Here is a 21,817-nt window from a genome sequence, read left to right as displayed (position 1 = left end):
GTGGCAGCAGTTTTAAAACTAAACTGTTCATCCTCCATGGTGCAGTTATCACAAAAAGCCAGCAGATGGCAGCAGTCATAAAACTGCATGAGGCAGCGCATGCTTTACTCCCTTCTTCAAACCATAACAAGTTGATACACAAAAAAGATAACATAGATCAGAGTGTTTATCTATTTCCAACAGGCTAAAAGCAAAGATACTGGATAAGTCTGGGTTTCTTTAAACACACACCAGAAACACCAGAAAGTCGGGAATTGGATATGATTCATTCAAGTTGTACAATAAACAAGGTAAAACACTGCTCAAACACCAGTGTTCATCAACACAGACCACCGGCTAATAAGTAGTTAGTAACAACAACTAGGCTTAACAGGCTGGTCTGTGTCGTCCCAGCCAACACTGAATGAGGCTTTAAAGTTTTCCTCAACTTCCAAAGGGGATCAGGAGGTCATAAGCATCAATTTATGCTTTATTTGTAAATATGAACCAAACAGTGTCTCTGATAACACAGGCTTCACACAGCTGCTTAAGGAGTATGAGTAACAGTTTTTCCCCACTCGTTGGCTCATCACAGAAACAGCCGTCCCTTTTTATGCAGAACTAAAGCAAAAAGTCATTCTTACAAATGCAGAGGTCTTATAGTAAAGTGAAATCAAAATATATGTGAAAACTATTAAAAACAACAGAGAGGGCTCTTTCAAGTTTATAAAGCTAAATACTAATATTTGAATTTATTAATGGTTTAGTGATTATAATACCTTTAAAACCATGCCTTCTCTGTTATCCTCCACTAAGCTACTGTCATGTCTTGCTATAGGACATGATTACTATCACAAATCAACATGTATGGTGATACTTCACTGTGGTGTATCATATCTGGGCCTCAGTATCATGATATCTAACAGATCATGAGGCTGCATGAAATACCCAGCCCTAGTAAAGTGGGTCCTTTAACTTTGCACAAATGCTCACTTTACCTCAAGAATGTACTGATTAGAACTTTGGGGTCAAAGGTCAAAGTCACTTGGTCACATGTTCATCCCTGGCTTATAAGGTTTCTTCCAACCATACTACCACAGAAACCACCTAAGCTCTTTTTCTTTACTAACCACTGTATTTTTACTGTCTGACAGCTGGATACCTTAGCTGAGCAGTAGTTTAGCTTGTTATTTTGTTAGTTTCTGTTGATGTTTATTGATAATAATAATGATGAAAAAGGCGTTTTAGCTATAAAATAAACAAACAGGTAGTAGGGTAGAACAAACAAATAATGCAGCAGGTCAGTGTAAACTAATGTATGTACAATTTGAAGGGGAATTTCCCAGGTACCTGATTGTGACAGCACACCTGAGTGCAGAGTGATGTTCAGATTGAGAGTTAAGGTAAATATAAAAAGAAAAGGACTGCTTAAGCTCTGAGTATAGTTTGTCTGTGTAACCTGCTCCTCATTCTGAACAACAAGAAATAAATATTGTTTTGCCCTCATCAAATAACATTTCACATTTTATGACTCTGAGTCATTACTCTGTGACTTAAAATAGTTGACATTTGCCTTTTCAAGCCTTTTTCTTCTAAATTATACTGTACATTCATAAACAAATCACATATCTCCTTTTATTTTATATTTTCTAAATTAGTATCCATGGTCACCCAAAAGGAGCAGGTTAGACATCTAAACTCATGTTCTCATCTATTATTCTGTTCCTTTTGTCTCTTATAAAGCATCTTTTCTTGTAGAAAAACTAATTTTGAATGCTGCCGACTGGATGGGATTCTGCAAGAGGAATCGCACCTGCCGCTTCTTTTAGTAGTTCTCTTGTGTTGACTAGTATGCTCTTATTTTTCATCTTCATCTCCATTGAGGCTTATCTCATCTTCTTCTAAGAGTAAATGCATTTTTACACCTTATATCTCCAGGAGAGGTATTGGGGACTCTACAGTGTTTGGCCGCCGTACTGTCTTATACTGTCTTAAACCATCTTATATTGTCATATGCTGTCTTTTACTTTCTTAAACCATCTTATGCTGTCATATTACTGTTACTGTTATATTTCTGTGTGTCGATAGAAACTATGTATGTTTTCTGTCTAAAAGGGACTTTGGATTGAACAGTCAGCTGTAGACTCCTGGTGGTTGGGTTCTGTTTATCATTTCTCTGCATTACTGTGACACTGCCGTCCATCATTATGTGCTCCCTGCCGCCTTAAATCAGTGGAAAATAAGACTTGTAGTTAATATTTTTGTGTCTGTGGGTTTAATGAGTGCAGTTCTCAAAAGGAAGCGGAGCACGAGGAGCTGGAGGCCGGGAAAGCTGTTCACTACACCTGGACTGAACCCACCGGGTCCAGGGAGCTGTGCTGGAGGTGGGGGGGCTACAGCGGGAAGCTGAAGAGTGAGGAGGTACTGTACTGTATTTATGCATTTATTAGGTTAAATTAAAACCTTAACTTCTCATCATCTTAACCCTCTTGCTACAAAATGTGGTAACACATTTCATGGTGAGAGGGCTGAGAAGCATTTTGAAAAAATATCTAATTGCAATTATTTTGACTCCTTTTGCAATTTCAATATGAAATGTTGTATTGAAGAGAATGACAATTTTTAAGTCATTCCCATTATTGATACAAAAACATATACAAATAAGGGAAGTAGGATTTTTGCAAACTGATAATGTTGTGCATATTTGTTTGCATGATGTGTAGAGCATAATGTCTGATGCTGCAAAGAAAAAAGTATTAAACTGGTATTTTTAGAAACATGCAAAAAAGAGTTTCAGTAGGACATATTGCAGTTTAATCAAAATTTCCAATAACTGACCGGCTTTATTCCATACATATATCATGAAAATACTCTCACAAGGTTCATACAGAAAACTTGAACAGACAACCCTTTTCACAGAATAAGATTGTTTTGTTTCTCCTGTAGGAATATAAATGTTTTTCTTTTTTTCAAAGATTATGTTTTTTGGGCTTTTCCATGTTATTTTGCAGAGGAGAGGATAGTGGATAGTGTAGGAAATCCAAGAGAGAGAGCTGGTCGTGAAGCCCAAAGGATGATTTAAATTTGCACTGCCTGATTGGAAGACTATGAGGCAGACGTAACCACTAGGCCATCTTTGCTCCAATATACAGAGTTTTTAAGATTTATTAATATATTTTGATATCAACAATATTTATAGTTGATACAGGCAGAACTTTTCATATCTGCCGTCTGTGATATCTTCCTGATAATACTATTCTCCCCTAATTGTCGTTTGTTTCAGTATATGCTGATGTTTATTTAGACAAAAGCATGGATGCCAGGCCTAATGCTGAGTGGCAAGATTGTTTTAAGTAAACCAGTAACAGTCACATTCTTATTGACCACAAGATTATCTATTTAAAGTGTTAAGCCCAAGCAGGGAATTACCATTTCATCTGTTTTAATTTTATTTGATGAAAATTTCTGTTATTAATGAAATATAGATGAGGCTGGTACTTGTTTTGCATAACTATGATGAATATTAATGTCCTAGACACCCATTGTATTGTGGCAACCGTTTCTTATGTCTTTATAGAAAAAAATATTAAGATATAATAGTATGTTGTGTATCATCACAAGAAATCAAGATTTTTAGTCTATATTGCCCACCTCTATTCTCTTGTTACCAAATCATAAACAGAGTAGGAAAAAAGATATGGATGGATTGTGTTTAATCTGTAAATGGGTCGACAGTATAGTTGTATTTTCTGCTTCAATTCTGTTGCATATTTGCTCCCATGTGAAATGCACTATATTTACTCCTGTGTTTTACTTAATGGAAAGACAGTGACTGTGTTTAAACAACATTTTGTCTCATCTTCAGGACATGCGTCAGGACATGAACAACGAGGGAAAGCTGTTCTTGATCTCCTTTTATGAGGGTAAAGTTAAATAACCTTGGAATAAAAGCTGTAAAAAATCCCTGATATGCTCCTTAATTTGGGTTAACATTAAATTTGTGTGTTGAACCAAAGGTCTACAGCGTGTTGTGTTGTTCACTGAGGAGCAGCGAATCTACAAGCTTCTCTGTGAGAGCGAGAAGGCTCAGCTGGCTGAGCAGGAAATCATCCTGTCACTCCAGAACGTCGGCATCTCTCTGATCAACAACAGCACCAGCCAGGAGGTCTCCTTTATTGGGATCACAAGGTCAGTCTTCAGTCCAATAGAACTCTCAGACATTTGTAGTAATGCAAACAAAATTTAAAAGTCCTGGTTACAGTGCCTATAAAAAGTACTCATCCCCTTGGATGTTTTACCCATTTATTGGTTTTATAAATCAACCGTGGTCAATGACCATGGCTGGAATCACAATAATGTTCAGTGCCTCAGAATGTTTTTGGTATCCATTCCCTGACTTTTACCTTTTGATAACCTTTTCTCTGAGTTGCTTAGAGTGTTCTTTTGTCTTCATGATGTAATGGTAGCCAGGTATACTGATTGACCACTGACTGGACCTTCAAGACACATGTGTCTTTTTACCTGATTTACTTGAGAAACTTGCACTGCACTCAGGTGATCCACATTTCACTAATTGTGAGACTACTAGCACAAATTGGCTGGACCTGTGTTGAATTAGGTCAGTCACTTTAAAGGGGTTAATATTTATGCTGTCATTTTTTTTCAAATCACAGATTTTTATCTGATTACTTTGTAGAAATCTGTTTTCACTTTGACATTAAAGATTTTTATTTGCCTTTTGTCAAGAAAGCTGAACTATATTGGCCTTAATTGATTTATGGAATCAATAAAAGGGTAAAGCATCCAAGGGGTTGAACACTTTTTATAGGCACTGTAATTATGCAACAATAAATCAGGTCTTTAGTTTTAAACCTGTTTCTCTTTTCTCATCAAAGCTCTGATGTGGTGTGGGAATTAAAGCCTAAGAAGAAGAACCGCTGGAAGACTCTGAGCACCAAAGAAGCTGAGATGCTGGAGAACAAATTTAAGGAGTACACAGAATCTGGACGAGTGGACAGCGACCCAATTGAATTGGAAAATAACTACCAGGTTAGACAATTACTCAGGTTTCCTCATCTGAATTTGTAACAAACAATTTATATGTTTCTCAACTTTTATTGCATTTTTGAGACTTATGGGAGAAATGCCTTCTATTGGTATAAAGACTCTGGGTCTTAATCACCAACATCCTCTTTAGTTTTTCCCCTTAACTTTGTTTCAGGAAGGTGTCTAAGAAAATGTATCAAAAGTGGTTGACTTAGTGCTTTGTTAGTATTCATAATCTAACATTTTACACTGAGTGATTGGCTGTCTTCAGTTGATGTAGTCATGATATTTCATGATGTAAATATGCAATTTTAAGGGGTAAAAAATGCACCAGCATCATCAGCACGTAAGTGCTATTAAGACAACAGAGTTTCAAAACATTTTATTGGTTTTAAAGAACTGAAAATAGTCATTTATTGGATTTGCAGCATTAGGAGGTCAGATTTACTGTAAACAACAGCTATTTCAATCAAAAGCATCTTAACAGGCCAAGTTACGTGTTAACATAGGACCTCTTCTTTAATGTCACCTTCACTATTCTTGCATCCATTGAACTTGTGAGTTTTTGGAGAGTTTCTGCTTGAATTTCTTTGCAAGATGTCAGAATAGCCTCCCAGAGCTGCTGTTTTGATGTGAACTGCCTCCCACCCTCATAGATCTTTTGCTTGAGGATGCTCCAAAGGTTCTCAGGGTCAGGGGAGGATGGGGCCACACCCTGAGTTTCTCTCCTTTTATGCCCATAGCTGTCAATGACACAGAGGTATTCTTTACAGCATGAGATGGTGCATTGTCATGCATGACGATAATTTTGGAAGGCACGGTTGTTCTATTTTTAACCATGGAAGAAAGTGGTCAGTCAGAAACTTGATATACTTTGCCGGGGTCATTTTCACAACTTCAGGGACCCTAAAGGGGCCTACCAGCTCTCTCCCCATGACCCCTCCACCTCCTTGCTGACGTCACTGCCTTGTTGAGACATGGTGGCCATTCACCAACCATCCACTACTCCTTTATCTGGACCATCCAGGGTTGCACGGTACTCAGCAGTAAACAAGACGGTTTGAAAATCAGTCTTCATGTATTTCTGGGCCCACTGCAACCGTTTCTGCTTGTGAGCATTGGTTAGGGGGTGGCTGAATAGTAGGTTTATGCATGACTGCAAGCCTCTGGAGGATCCTACACCTTATCGTGGGATCGTGGGACTCCAGAGGCACCAGCAGCTCCATATACCTGTTTGCTGCTTTGTAATGGCATTTTAGCATCTGCTCTCTTAATCTGATGAATTTTTCTGTCAGAAATCTTCCTCATTATGCCTTTATCTGCACTAACCCGTCTGTGCTCTGCCACAAATGTCTTCACAGTATGATGATCACACTTAAGTTTTCATGAAATATCTAATGCTTTTATACCTTGTCCAAGGCATTGCACTATTTGAGGCTTTTTTGCAGCAGAGAGATCCTTTTCTTTCTCATATTGCTGAAACCTGTGGCCTGCTTAATAATGTGGAACATCCCTCATAAGTAGTTTTCCTTTAATTGGGCTCAGCTGGCAAACTAATGATCACAGGTGTCTGAGTTGATTTCAGTGATCCAAAGAGCCCTGAAACACAATACCATCCACAAGTTTAATTGAAAAACAAAAAATTGAAAGTTTATGATGCTAAAATTCAATTTGCATAATAATTTGGAATCCAGTGTAAGAACAAATCACAGACAAAACTTATGTGACTGTCACATTCTTCTCAAGAATTGTTCAAGTGGGTTTTAAGAATGAATTAAGTCTGATGAGGTTACATAAGCTTTCTTGGGCAGTGGTTTACAGGCATAAGAAGTCTTTACCCTTTATAGTTAATGTTGTAAAAATACACTCCCATCTTAATTTCTAAGCATTATGCATGTAGGTTTTATATCATAGAATGTTTTCAAAAGTTTATTTAAGAGGTAGTTAGTCAGTAGAAGTCAGTAGTTGGTCTAGTTTTTCAGTTTTGTGGTGTCTGTAATTGTGCCTCAGGTTGTTTTTACTCCTAACGGCGTGGACATGCGGATGCTGGAGCCATGTGAGGCTCCTCTCAGGAGGCACTTCCTGCCTGGGGTTAAAGTGGAGTACAGCGTCTCACCTCGACAAAGCGCCTACCGAGTACAAATCCACCGTATTCAAGTGAGCAACAGTCACTGTTACACGACATATCTCGAATTTAGAAGCAAAAATTTGAGTTCAACTTTCTTTACAATACAATACAATAACTTCATTTTATTGTATTTATTTTTAGGAACCAATATAACTATTATGTGTTCAGAAAAAAAATCATCCAAAATGCTTTCCTCTGCTGTCATTTGTTAATGTATGTCTAATTCCTCTCTTGTATCTTTTGAGTGGGCCTAAAGTAAATTTTCTGTCCTACTGCAGATCCAGAATCAGCTGCCTGGAGCGATCTTCCCCTACGTTTTCTACCCTGTAAAACTGCCAAAATCTATCACAATGGACTCAGGTCTGTTATTCTACCAAGTGCAGCATATTTAGTTCAATGAACTGTTAATATGTACTGTTTTAGCTGTTTTAGCTGTTTTTTAGTCTTTAGTATAACTGATTTGTATTTTTCTAACAGAGCCCAAACCTCTAACTGATATCAGCATTGTAACCAGGACAGCAGGACACTCTGATATCTCTCGCATCAAGTAAGAGTTATTCCATCTGATCCTTCTCTCATTTGGCTCCCTTCTTTATCCTCTGTTTTTTTTTGTTTTTTTTTTTTTGGTGTTTGATAATACTCGAATGGGCAGTTGCATGGTAACTCAAATTTAAAAATAGCCACGGTATTGCTTTGATTACCATCATGAAGATGTGCTACGTAATAAGCCAATATTTCTAATAGTTCAGAAAGAATATGTGTGTGTGTTCAGCAGCAAAGTGATTTTAGTAGTTGATATGTGTTTGTTGATTATTTTAGGCACTAAAGTAGTCTTAACTTTTCAAAAGCTTCCCATAAAGTGGACTCACAGCTGGACGGAGCTCCCCATTGTTGTGCAACACGGAAATAAATGATATTTAAGGCCAACCTGTTTGTGTTTAAAGGCACACATAACATTACTTCACATTCCAGGATCCTGTATGATAATAGTTTTAGATTGTTAGTTACCATTTTATCTCTGGGAGGAATGAGGGAAGAGGTAGAAAAAGAGTTTGTGCCACAGAAACAGAGTAAAAGTAGAAGATGTCATTCGACTCTCTGTCCTGATGTTAGCTAGTTCGCCAGACTGTTTAAAACTGTAAATCACTTCCAGTGCTCCAGAAAATGACACCTAATACACTTTGTGTTTTTTTAGAGTCAATGCATTTTGTTAAAGTAATGAATAAAGTGAGACACACACTCTGCTCTCTGAGCTTGCATGTGCACGCCATCAAGTGCCTGTTTAATGTAGTTTTGAAAACGCTGGCGGTAATACCGTATACCCGGTGAAAGTTGGGGAAGTTTTGACAGTTTAAAAAAAAAAAAGAATGCCACCTAATCCTAATGCATATTCCTACATTTTCCCCATCTTTGGATGATCATTTTTCTAGCTTTAACATTGACAAGTAATCGTTTTAGATTTCTTTCCTTTTTAGCTGAATGCTGTCATGTTATTCCTTCAAACATTATTTAACAATATTAACCTCTCAGCCTCCCAAAGTAAGACACAAACAATTACAAACCACAGCCCTAAAAATATGATGAATAAATACCAAATACCTGTTGTACAAAAACACAATGATAGAAGGCACATTTTTGGCCTACATAATTTTATTTAATAAACGGAGAATTTCAATTTGAATGCTTAGATTAAATGTGGAGTTAAGAAGTAAAATTACTGAGCCACCACAGTTAATTTTCATCAGGCATCTGCCAAGTGACCTTTATTCTTCTAACTTCAATTTATCTCCTTAAATGTACTTTGTGTTTCCAAAAACTCTTTCCTAGCGATAATAATGTCTCCAAAGACAAATTCATAGAATCAGGAAGAGAGATGCATGGTAAAATGTTTAATGAAGTGTCACAAGTTAATCCAATACCAGTTAAGCCACAACACCAGCTCTCTTCATGACATGAACGTGAAAGTTAAATCTTATGGCTGTGTTGTCTTAGTTTTGGGGTTTAGAAAACATTAAGTCACGTTTTTAATGATCGTTTAAAGCATAATTTCACGGCTCAAAATATGTTTAGGGTTTTTATTGTTAATAGCCTGTTTCAGCCCACCTGTAGTGGTATGGCCCTGGGCCACTCTTTGGGCAGCACAAGGCTAATCATTGCACTCTGAGCAGGTCATGTAAACACTTGTCTGTATCTGATAGGATGATATACACAATATTGGATTTTTGCTGATATTCGATATACAAATACTAACAAATTCTTTTTAGTCGATGTTGATACTGATACAAATCTTTAAAAGTAGTTCAGGCCTGAACCTTCATTCTTTAAAACACACTTGAAAGTTTAAGGAACAAGGATGAACAAAGAAAAGACTTCAGCTGATGTAGGTCTATTTGTCCAGCCTTAGACTCCAAAATCATATTCGTACTCAAGAACAGTTTTTGCAGCTGATATAATCGTAAATATCTGCAGTAATTTTGATATCTGCTAATAACGCTCATATTGTTTATCCCTGTTATGCTGATTTTTGTGACCTTTTTTATCTGTTTTTTTTTCACACTTTTTAAAATTTTTCAGTTGTCTTTGTGGCCAGTTTATGGATATTTGTATGTTTTACCTAGAGACCACCCTCATACTGTCTTTGAAGACTGTAACAATGACATCATGAATATAAAAGCATATCCTTATTCTTCCTTTAGGTATTTCAAGGTGTTGATCCAGGAGATGGATTTGAAGCTTGATCTTGGGTTCCTTTACGCCATCCTGGACCTTTTCACAGCTGAGGATGCCAGGAACACCAACTCAGAGCAGGAGGTCAGACTCACATACAGCTGTTCCTGTAATATTAATACCTCCAGGACTGGAGAGCCTTTAGATGTACTTTAACCCTGTACCTTCACATTCCTACTCATGTACTGGTGTTATTCCTGCAGGTGGAACTGTTTGAGAAGGACATCGAGTACATAAAGACAGAGCTAAACCACGTCTCTGCTGCTGACAACTCTCCAATCAGCCTCTATGAGTACTTCCACATATCACCCATCAAGGTTTGTAGACCAGCATGAACTCCATGTGGGAAACAATGTGGCCATGAAGTGATTATTACATTTCAAGTTGCATTTCTTTTCCTAATTAATCCAACTTGTAGGATTACATTTTATTTTTGTTCTTCCTTTAGAATAGAGAATACTTTGTCTATTTTTAATGCAAATGCAGAAATTTGTCTTTGATTTGCATGCACAAATATGTGGTGATCCATTACTTACAGCCCTCTGTGTACAAATATGTCCCTTTTAAACCAGAAGGTAACATATCTAAACTCAGACAACACTTAAAAGACAGTAAATATGTAATAATGAAAACAAAATCTAAAAAAACAAAAACATAACTACATTTAAGAAAGGGAACATAACACAATTTTCACATATTGTGTTCCATGATAACTGATAAGGAAGTAAATGGATAAATATAGAATACTGAGTACCATCATAAGCATTTTCCACGTTTTAAACTTAGTAAGGCAGATTTTTTTCCCTCCTAGTATGTATTTTCTCAATTATATGCAGTGATTTTCTCATGCTGTTATAAAGTCGGATGGATCTTTTCATCTCAGTTTTACCTAAAAAAAAGTCTGAAGTTTCTTTAATAAAAAGCTATTTTCTTCTTCAGTATTGTTTATCTGTGCATAAACACCACCAGTGATTTTCTGCACTTTTAATGATTCAGTAACAAAGCCTTCATTCAGTCGGTACAGAAACAAATTTGCTGCCTTTTTGTGTGTTTACAGCTGCACCTGAGCTTCTCTCTGAGTACAGGAGGAGAAGACGGCCTGAAGGAGAAGAGGGACAAAGAAATCATTCCTGTCCAGTCGCTCAACCTGCTGCTGAAGAGCATCGGTGCCACGCTCACTGACGTACAGGATGTTGTGTTCAAGTACGCACGCATGCACATCTTTAAATAGAAACCACATTCACCAAAAAGAGCAGAACTTTGATTGCTTTTGTTGTTTATTTCAGACTGGCCTTCTTTGAGCTGACCTTCCAGTTTTGTACCACCCAGCAGCTTCAGTGGGAGGTCATCAGACATTATTCCAAGCAGGTAGCACAGAAAACATACACCTGTTTGGTATGTGCATAAGCACACATACCATACCAAAACTCCTCTCTTTCATTCATGCCATGAGTAGTATACTGCACTTTGATACAGTACGGCACGATCATCCTGGTCAAGCAAACTAGACATTTGGGATCCGGACTGGACTAGATGTTCTGTACATGTTGCACAGTTTCCATGCTGGGTTTTGATCTTTAAGTTGAAAAGTGTTAAAGCTAAGCATGGCACAAGTTGGGCTGTTGTCTGCCTTCATATATCCCTCTAAGCTAGAGCGATGGTCTGCCATGTTTTCCTACAATAAAGTGTAGAGCATTGACTTAGCTTGATTTATCCGTGCATGCAAATGTACTGAGTCTACTATTTGCGTCTTTATTTCAGGCTATTAAACAGATGTATGTGTTGGTTTTGGGCTTGGACGTTCTTGGAAATCCTTTTGGACTCATCAGAGGGCTGTCAGAAGGCGTTGAAGCCTTTTTCTATGAGCCTTATCAGGTAGGAATGTTGATGAATTAATGCTTAAATTAAATGTTAGAAGTGGGGTGTCATGGTTTTTAAATCTGTGCTCATTATTTAAGTATGACACACTAAACATCTAAATAACTCTGGCAATGGGACCAGCTGATTAAAATCTTATTGAGTTAAAGGAAGTTGTTGGAAATATGAGAAAATCGCAGCATTAAGCTGTTAGACCAGTGTGGATGTTTAATATCCAGCAGTCACGACCTTTTCTGCTTGTTTTGGGGGTTTTCCAGGGAGCCATCCAGGGGCCTGAGGAGTTTGTGGAGGGAATGGCTCTGGGTGTGAAGGCTCTGGTGGGAGGAGCTGTAGGTAAGCACCAGCTCATATGGACATGTCATACGATTTTTTGTTTATGTTTTCATACCTATTTTCTTGTTATGTTATGGAAATAAAATAGCCCCTCTTTGCCATAATAACGGGAGAATAATAAACCTTTTTTTTCATTTATCAAAATAAACAAATTGAGGAGATCAAGGGACACTGTGACTGTAAAGCTTCATGTCTCTCTTCTAGGTGGTATTGCAGGTGCAGCCTCCAGGATCACTGGTGCTATGGCCAAAGGTGTCGCTGCCATAACGATGGATGAGGAATACCAGCAGAAGAGACGAGAGGCGATGAACAAACAACCCAGTGGCCTGAGAGAGGGGCTGACCAGGGGTGGAAAGGGATTAGTGTCTGTATGTACCCAAACTTTCTGTTTCATCTCATCCCATTTAAAAGATTAAGCAGTGTAACAGTAGCCTTTGACACCAAAAGTTCTTCCCTATGAATGAACTGATAGTATGAGGGACTGATGTTGTGTTTTCTTTCAGGGATTTGTCAGTGGCATCACAGGGATAGTTACCAAACCTATTAAAGGTATGTTGTACTCTTATTCAGAATTTGCATGTCTTATTATGTACATGTAACGGTCAGAACAATAACATGATGAGGTAAATGTGATTTTTGATGGTGTATTTATGCAGGAGCCCAGAAGGAGGGAGCAGCAGGATTCTTTAAAGGTGTGGGCAAAGGTTTAGTCGGCGCTGTGGCCAGACCAACAGGAGGCATCATAGACATGGCCAGCAGCACTTTCCAAGGGATCAAGAGGTACTTTCATTTCTGTTTGTGTGTATTCTAGTCTGTGATGCCATTTTTAGATTGTGATGTCTGACCTAGGGATGTTACACTGTCTGATTATTTTAAACGTTGATGCATGCAGACAAACAAAGACACAGCTTCAATATTACAAAGGAAATACAAATATCCATTGCTATAATCAGTACAATAATGCAGTTAAAATCACAGAGCGAGGTCAGCGACTGTTAAGGTGCACGGTGCATGACACTCGCAGATGCTCTGCTGATTCCATAGCTAAAGAGACCTGAACTTCCATTGACATTGATGTTAGCACATAAACTGTGCAGCAGGAGCTTCAAGGTTTCGGTGCCTGAGCAGCTGCATGTAGTATGGAGTGGTGTGAAGCACATAAGCACTGGACTGTGGAGCAGTGGAAACATAATCTGTTTAGCAATCAGATGAGCAAGTTTGGGTTAGGCGGATGCAGGGAAAACAATGTCTGCCTGACTTTAGCGTACCAGCTGTGAAGTTTGGTGGAACAGAGATAAAGGTATAGGGCTGTTTTTTTAGGGTTTGGGCTAGGCCCCTTATCTCCAGTGAAGGACAATCTTAATGCTTCAGCATACCAAGACACTTTGGACAATGCTATGCTTCCAACTTTGTGGCAAAAGTTTGGGAAGGCCCTTTTCTATTCCAACATGACTGCCCCAGTGCACAAAGCAAGGACTATAGAGACATGGTTTGATGATTAAGGTGGGAAAGAAGTTAACTGGCCCCCCAGATCCTGACCTCAACCCCATTGAGCACCTTTGAGATGAACTGGAGTGGAGATTGTGAGCCAGGCCTTCTCGTCCAACATTAGTGCCTGAGGTCAAAAGTGCTCTGCAGAATGAAAAGGCACAAATTCCCACAAAATGCTCCAGAAGTCTTGTGGAAAGCCTTTCAAGAAAAGTGGAGGCTGTAAGAGCTGCAAAAGGTGTCTCAACATCATATTAAAGTACATGTATTTGAATAGAAAGTCATTACAGTCCCTGTTGGTGTAATGTTCAGGCATATAGTGTAGCTTAAGTCTTCTAAAGCTGAAGCATTTCACATTGTGTGGTTGTGTCTTCAGAGTTTCTGCTCCCTGTTTTATTCTGATTTTGTTACTATTTTGGACATTTTTCTAGACATCACTTATTGTTCAGTGGTTTAAAACTCCCTGTAAACAGTCTGCAAGTCTTTTCTGACAGAAAACCAAATGCCCAGGCGGTATCGCTGTCTCTTTCCTCTGGCCTCTGTCTGTAACAGACGCCAGTATAACTTCTGCATCATTATCAGACACTAAAGGGACTTGACAAAATGTTGGTATCTGCCAGCTTGTGAATTAGATGCTGCATGAGAGCTGCAGGTGTGACAGAGTGAAACAGGCAGGATGCAGAGGGAGAAATCCAGATCTTATTATATATTTGTATAAATGTGTGAAGGTGTTTAAAGTCCTATGAAGTGAAACTGCTTTAGAAAATAACTAAGAAATAAGGTCTTGATTTTTTTGTTTCACAGATTTGTTTTCCTTTAAGACAGTTGCTCTCTTTACTTTTTCTCTACATCTCTCAACCTCTGCTGCTCTTTTTAGCATCTGGTTGGGCTGAAAATAAAAACTCAAGATCTGTATTTTTATTTTTATTTTTTTTAATTTTGGTACTTTTATCCATAAATATGTCACCATACCAGAATTTAAAAAATATATTCTTTTAATGTGATACTAGCAAAAAATCTGACAGCATCAAAACCTGTAGGCATGATGTCAAGGCTAGTCCACTTTAAATAATTTCTTGTTTTTTAAAATATCAGAAATTGCAGGCACACTCTTGAACAGTGTCTTTATTGCACTGGCAGTCTCCGGTGTAGTTATGAAAGAGTTTGCCTGTAGTTTTTTAATGGTTTCATTCCCTTCCTACGCCCCTCCTTTCTCTGTAGATGCTATCATCATAAACAAACAAAGATTGTCTTGTTTTAAAACGTAGTATCATAAAATTATACATAAAACAGACAACTGTCTGTACAAAAGCTCTTTATTTAACCTGTCTTGTCTGATTTTTTTTTTTTTTCATATCAGTTGTTATTAATTAAGACAAAATGGTATTTTCCTGTTTGTGTGCATGCAAATAAGGGTTCAGCTGAGTCTCCAAATGTCTTTTCCTCCTTTCAGGGCAGCAGAAACTTCCCAAGACGTTGAATCTCTGCGCCCTCCTCGTTTCATCCATGAGGACGGTGTCATACGCCCATACAAGGAGAGGGAAGGCCTCGGCAGCCAGATGCTCCAGGTAGGACAGAAACCTTAACTTCATCTCACTCTAGAGTCAGACATTGGCTAAAGCAGCAGAGTAATAATCCTTTTTAACTGAAATAAAACAGAGAAACTGGGCTTGTTCTTATCATTTTGGAATTTGTCATATATTTTGTCATTTCTGTGGTATAAAGACATTTGAATTAAGCATTTTTTGCCAAAATTTGCTAGTGGAGTTATTTGTGTGTTACATGCAGACAACCTTAACCCATCTTCACTTCATTCTGTTTTTTTTTAACAGTTATTTCTTCTGTTAGGAATGGCATGTAATGGCATCTCCTGTTGTAGTTCAAAGTAGATTACTAATGATTTTAATGGATTGGAATAATTGTTGATTAGGACAATGTCCTGACAGACATTCAAGAGACAGTAGCATGTGTTTTTCATATTTATAGATGTTTGTGATTTTCACTGGTTCTTCGGTCACTTTTTCTTGCTGATGTTATTTTAGCACTCGAGCTTGTTGGAGTTGGTTGAAGTTTATGCCTTTGAGGCTCAGGTCAGAGCTGCACTGTTTTTCTAAAAATGTAGATGCCTTTTTTAGATTTTCCCTACAGTATGTATGCAGAAATGTGACAAATTAAAGTGTCTTGAGCATTTTTGACACATGCACAAAACTCCTGGAATGTCCCCGAATTACAAGTTCAATATCTGAAGAAGTCGAAGTTAATATGCAAATGCATCAGGTTATACACTGCTAAAAAAAATGAAGGGAACAATTAAATAACTCATCCCAGATCTTGATGAATGAAATATTCCAGTTGAAAATCTTCATTCATTACACAGTGGAATGCATTGAGAACAAAATAACAGAAGAACGGTCAAGCCAAAATCATTAACCCATCGAGGACTGGATTCTGAATCATACTCAAAATAAAAGTGGAAAAATCAGATCACAGGCTGATCCAACTTCTGTAAAATTCTTTAAGACAGCTGAAAATGAGGCTCAGTAGTGTGAATGGCCTCCACGTGCCTGTGTGCACTCCCTACAACATCTGGGCATGCTCCTGATGAGACGACTGATGGTCTCCTGAGGGATCTCCTCCCAGATCTGGATCAGGGCATCAGTCAGCTCCCGGACTGTGGTGTGATGTGGCAGCGGTGGATGGAACGTGGCATGATGTCCCAGAGATCTGCTCCTAGTCAGGATGAGAACGACACTCCATGCAGCAGAGAGACGCTGACAGCTGATCTCTACATTCTGACAAAAAACAAGAGCTAACTGCAGGAAGCTGACAAACTCTGTAGGAGTGTTAGTGCTTGAAGATGATTAGAGTGACAGGAAAAGAGTACCATTCATGCTGCCATAGTCCTTTTGAAGTTTTAGGTCTTAACTATATTTACCTGTGTTCATATCAGTATTGGCTAAAATGAAATTGTAATTATCCGCATATCGTGTATCCCTAGTCAAAACTAAGAGTACAGTAGTACAATACAGCACAAGCTTCATGTTCTAATGTAGGCCTTATTTCATATATGTCACACTGTTCAGCCTTGAATTTATTTAAGTTTCTTTAACTATACAAATGTTTGTCTCACACTAAGTTTTATTCAAAGTTCTGCTTTAATTTGTCACTGATCTGCGTCCGGAGCTTTAGACCTACAGTAGATAGATACGTCATTAAAAGTGTTGTTGACTTATTAGCAATAATGGCAATTCTACTAGGGTTTCTGGTAAATGCTTGTTTGTAGGCTTCTATTAAAGCTGCTTCATTTGACTTTGTTTACATTTGAGAGAGTTTGATTAATCCATGCTTGTACTCAAAAACCAGAAAAGACAGATAATTTTTTTGAACATGTCCTAAAAACTGAGCTTGTGAACTTTTGTGGCATAGTTCCAGTACTGTTATAACCTATAACCTATAATCTATAGGTTGTTTGCAGATTACGTCATGTCACAGCAAAGATCTTCAGATGGAGGGCAAGAAGTGATCTCTGCATGGAGAAGCACTATCAAAATGCTTAGTGCTGTTTACATCTGTGCCAGCTGTTCAAACTGGGAAGAAAACAGCTTTGAGCTACTTTTAGTCTGGCGCTACTGCAAAGACAGAAAAGCTGCGCCATCTAAAATAGACTACCCTTAAAATGCATTGAAACCAGCCATGTTTGGAAGGGAAACAGGTTGTTATTAGAGTATTTACTATAAGTTCAGGTGCAGGGGGAAGGTACACAAGCAGCGTTTGTCTGCATCAATTATGAGCTACCTCTGCATCAATGCAGAATCGTCTCAGATGCATTATGCAATTGATTATTTTCAGCAGCACTAATGATATGAATACTGAGCCTATGTAGAAGTTTTCTGATGATAACTGCAGCTTGCAGGTTTAACTTGAGCTTTAACGTACAAACCTTCCTCCATTGCTATTGTTTACTCATTAGTGTTCTTCACTTCCTGTCCCCCATCTGACTTCAATACATCATGACTGCAAACAACCTCTATAGATGTAGTTTTGAAGTTTTATGTAGATCCTTCACAAAGGGCAATAGTGTCTTTAGATATTTAACCTGTAGAATGGTGGTGATTTTAGAATAATGAAAGAAAGTTCCTTGGATAATTTAGTCAGATCAGGTTCTAATATTTGGTTTGTGTGCTCTGACTTTTCTCTCCTCTCATGTCCACAGAGGAGGAAGGCGTACAGTGATTGGCTTAGGTCTGACTCGCAGGATGAGACTGATGAGGACAAAAGTGTAGAAGATAGAACCAGCAGATGTGGTTTAGCTCTGGTGCTTCATCTGTAGTCTGAATGCTATCTCTCTGTTAGATTATTCACTTTTGGAAGACAGAAGTTTAAGGTGTTTGAGAAACCTGCTTTCATGGTTTTTAGTTGTTTGACGTTTATTTTGTGTTTTCTTTATTTGAAGTATAGTTATTTAACTTTTTCTTCCATTTTCTGTCATTTCATTATTTCATTATTAAGAAAAATCCTTCAGATTTTTATTTAATGTCATTTCGATGCTCAGTTTTTCCTTTAAATTTTCTGTTCCATCTTCATATCTTTGATTTCTTGTTCTGTCATTCATTGCTCCTGTCTGTCAATAAAATGTCTGCATTTTAAACTTGTCCCTGCCACTGCCTGTTTCATCTTTTCTTTCTTCCTTACCCACCACATTATCCTGTTTCATCAAAGTTAAGTTGCGGACAAGATTATTCTGTTTTTGCAAATATGACTGATCATCCCTATTGAAGCATACAGTTGATACACACTTGTTCATGAATTATTAAAGAATGTAGACATCCAGGAGTTCATATTGCAGCTTCAACCAGACATTTGTTTTTAAATCATGCTGTTTCTTCACTTTTTCCCTCTCCTCCCTCAGAAAATTGAGAACGGACGTTTTGCCAAATACAGATACTTTGCTCATGCCAAGGTCAATGACTCTGACTTCCTCATGATCACCAAGAGGTCAGTATTGTTGAGCTCTTTTATACATGCTGTTATTTTCTTCCTGTTGCTGTCCGGACAAATTGTTTGTTTCACACTATATCTAGTTAATGTTAATCAGGGGTCAACCAATAATCATCAGCCTGGCCGATTCTCAACACAGATATTTGGCATTCTGCAGATTATTGGTGTCGATGTTTTATTTTACTGATCAACGATATGATTAATTTAAAAGTTTACTACTTCGGCTTCTCTGCATGTTTCTTCCCGTCTGGCTCTGTTCTCCCTCTCTTACACTCTCCTCAAAGTCCCGCCCACAACACTATCTGATTGGCTAAGACATCACATGAGTTCTAGGCAATCAACTCTGCAGCCTGACATCCAGTGAGAGCATACTGGAGATGAGCAAGGTCTCTTTTGAGTCAGATTGTGAAGGTAATGCTGCAGTTGTTTATGAAGTTAAAAATATTATAAGCCTCCGCACTGAAGTTTAATAAACACCACAATCCTCCGCACAGTTTCTGCAATGACAAGCCTGTCTGTTGTCATAGTCTTACCACTGAAAATGCCCCAATTACTTTGTAACAGCGCTACGTTAGCCCCCAGTGTAAATCAAAGGGGTTTAAAAGGATATTTTAAGCCAGAGCTAATGTTTTCTTAAAGTTCCATTGGTGCCAGTGCACTGGACTTCACATGGTTGTGACCTTAGCTCGGTAGACAGACACAGCCGTAGTTTATGAGAAGTGAAGTTTGTCTGTGGATGAATTTCATGCCAAGGCCAGTTTGGAGACGTGCAAACACATCTCCTCTGCCAAGGCTTTTGGTGTGGCTCTTTGCTCTTCTTTTAATAAAATTTCATCCAGTTCTGATAAAACTGTCACTATACTATAGCTACATCGGGGCTATTTGCTACACCAGCGGCAGCGATTATACACCGGCTTAGAGTACAAGTAAACCCCTCTGGAAACTATCGCAAACTTCTGCTGAAGTACTGTCGGTTGGGAAAGGATCGAGAACATCTTTTCTGTCATGAAAAGCTTTCAGTGCTCTTTGCTCTGCATTTAATAAAGAAATGTGGTCCAGTTCTGATAATAATGCCAACATACTGTAGCTACACCTGAGCTAAACACTACTCTGGGGGCAGCCATTGCTACCCTCTCCCAGTACAACTAAACCCTGCTTGTAGCTACTGCCTCGTTCTGCTTAAAGACACTGAATGGCCAGATTTGGCACCGTTGATTCAGATTGGAGCTTTGTGAGATGGATTTGCCTGATGACAGGATCTGGCCAGTCCATCGGCTTTGCAAGGTTACATTTTTACCAACAAAAAAGTGAGGTACAGAGACAAAAACTGGTGGTTTCACATCAGGCTGTAAACATGCTTGTTTCTGGGCACCAGTTTGGCCCGATTGTTAGAGCAGGCGCACACATACTGGGGTTGCAGTCTTCAATGCACTTCTTGCAGGATCAAGTCCTGATCCTGACATGTCTTTCCCAACTCTCCCCCCATGTCTCCTCACAGCTGTCCTATCAAATAAAAGCAAAAGACTAATAAATAATAGAAAAACATGTTTTTTTTCAGCTGTGGAAAAGGGCATCTTAATGTTGGACCAAGTGGGGATTTATTGGTTTTTCTATCCAGCCTCTAGTGGGTGCTCAAGGAACTACACTACATTTTCTTCCAACTGTTTTTTCTTTCTTTCCTAGGGGAATATTTTTTGTGACTAAAGGCACGTTTGGCCAGCTGACCTGTGAGTGGCAGTATCTGTTTGAAGAGTTCACCAAGGATCCAATGATCGTAGAGAACCGCCGTCTACGTATCGAGGCCAAGGTTAACTCTTTTAAAATGAGGTTCAAATCAATAATTAAAAAAAAAATCTGGTTGAAAACAATTATTTTGTGTCTGCTCTAAATATCTCATCTGTTGGTTGCAGGAAAGAGTGAAATCCGTCTTCCATGCCAAGGAATTTGGAAAGATAATAAACTTTAAAACTCCAGAGATTGCCAAAGTAAGTCTATTTTGGACTATAACATATGGTTTATAATATGTATTGTATAATATGATTGCTTTTACTCCAGCTCATCTCTGTTCTTGTTTTTTTTCAGTGGGTCCTTGCCAAACTGGAAGATGCAAGAGAGAGTTTACCGAAATACTGAGCAACCACACAAGTGAGAAATGCTACAAAAAGAAACACGCACACAAAGCCCATGTGTGTGAGCCAGTGCCTTTGTTCTATACTGCATGCTACTGTTGTTTACCTTTAAACAAATAAAGCTGTATGTGGACTGTTAGTATGTCGGAGGCTGAGTGAGTGGTATGCGTGTATGCATGCATGCAAAAAAAAAAAAAAGTGCTATAAATCGCCGGAGCTGGTGACTTACATCCATTAACATAGACATTCAGATTACAATGAACCACTTACTTCACTGTCTTTGTTCTGTTTGCACTATGTCTTCTCCACACATGCTGTACCATTGATTTTAAACTTTTAACTTCATGCAGTCTTGTTTTCTAACGCGTCATTTGTCTGCTTGAATTTGGTGAAAATGGATTCATCTCACTTTGCCTTTTACTGCCATATCTCTGTTTGCCAGTCACACTCCTACACATGATGTAGATGCATCCTGAACAACATGGAGGCCAAATCGAGCATAATTATTGTAGCACATTTAACATTGTTGTAAATTTTACTGGACAGAAATTTACAAGTGTACAAGGGAAATTAAAGTTTAGGTCCAGCTTTATAACGCATGTCATTGAAAATATTGTGTCTGTTCTCTTTTACTCTTTCTCTTTTTTTATACATTTCTGCAAAATATGACTGTTCAGTGTGTGATTTAGAGACGCATGCTATTTTTATACTTAGTCTGCTGTATATTGATCGAAGCATTCTTTCTGTATATATTCATCCTTAAACAAGGGACTGTATTGAGGCATTACAGATTGTAATTTTGTGAATTTTATGTTTTTATACAACACATATGCAATGCCAAATATATTGTTGAATTATGCAGAGGAAAAAATATATTTAAAAGAAAAATGATAATAATGATCAGCTGCTGTTTACTATGAGGAGTATTTTAACACTTGCTTTGGTTTGGGGTGCATCACAGCTACTAAATGTTTGTGTTGTCACGTCTGTCATTTATGCTTAAAGGGAGAAAAAAGCTCACTGCGGTGGATTTATGTTTCCTCCTTGTTTTCAAAAGATTTAATAAAATATGTGTTTAAACTTTGAGTGCTATCTGCCCTTTTTTCATGTA

General features: G+C 38.1%; 1 protein-coding gene across 4 annotated transcripts in view; it reads left to right on the top strand.

Annotated features, from left to right (window-relative positions):
• Positions 1–21,789, top strand: part of vps13a (vacuolar protein sorting 13 homolog A) — a 71,939-nt gene extending 50,150 nt beyond the window's left edge. For 3 of the 4 annotated variants that reach the window (XM_041787591.1, XM_041787590.1, XM_041787593.1), the window contains 21 exons: positions 2,268–2,400; positions 3,845–3,902; positions 3,996–4,167; positions 4,875–5,028; positions 7,036–7,182; positions 7,432–7,513; positions 7,631–7,700; positions 9,850–9,964; positions 10,084–10,197; positions 10,938–11,083; positions 11,167–11,248; positions 11,642–11,755; positions 12,016–12,091; positions 12,296–12,459; positions 12,595–12,640; positions 12,748–12,871; positions 15,033–15,147; positions 18,489–18,574; positions 20,261–20,384; positions 20,488–20,562; positions 20,660–21,789. In XM_041787591.1, the coding sequence (XP_041643525.1) occupies positions 2,268–2,400; positions 3,845–3,902; positions 3,996–4,167; positions 4,875–5,028; positions 7,036–7,182; positions 7,432–7,513; positions 7,631–7,700; positions 9,850–9,964; positions 10,084–10,197; positions 10,938–11,083; positions 11,167–11,248; positions 11,642–11,755; positions 12,016–12,091; positions 12,296–12,459; positions 12,595–12,640; positions 12,748–12,871; positions 15,033–15,147; positions 18,489–18,574; positions 20,261–20,384; positions 20,488–20,562; positions 20,660–20,710 (2,248 nt within the window). In that variant the 3' untranslated portion in view covers positions 20,711–21,789. Of the gene's footprint in view, positions 1–2,267; positions 2,401–3,844; positions 3,903–3,995; positions 4,168–4,874; positions 5,029–7,035; positions 7,183–7,431; positions 7,514–7,630; positions 7,701–9,849; positions 9,965–10,083; positions 10,198–10,937; positions 11,084–11,166; positions 11,249–11,641; positions 11,756–12,015; positions 12,092–12,295; positions 12,460–12,594; positions 12,641–12,747; positions 12,872–15,032; positions 15,148–17,792; positions 18,232–18,488; positions 18,575–20,260; positions 20,385–20,487; positions 20,563–20,659 lie in introns of those variants that run through there. The other variant, XM_041787592.1, reaches the window with a different exon arrangement.
• The last annotated feature ends 28 nt before the right edge of the window (positions 21,790–21,817 follow it).

Source organism: Cheilinus undulatus, linkage group 5, assembly GCF_018320785.1.
Source record: "Cheilinus undulatus linkage group 5, ASM1832078v1, whole genome shotgun sequence".
NCBI classification, from domain to species: domain Eukaryota; kingdom Metazoa; phylum Chordata; class Actinopteri; order Labriformes; family Labridae; genus Cheilinus; species Cheilinus undulatus.
The sequence above is the reverse complement of the archived record's forward strand: the minus strand, read 5'-3'. Positions and strand labels throughout refer to the sequence as shown.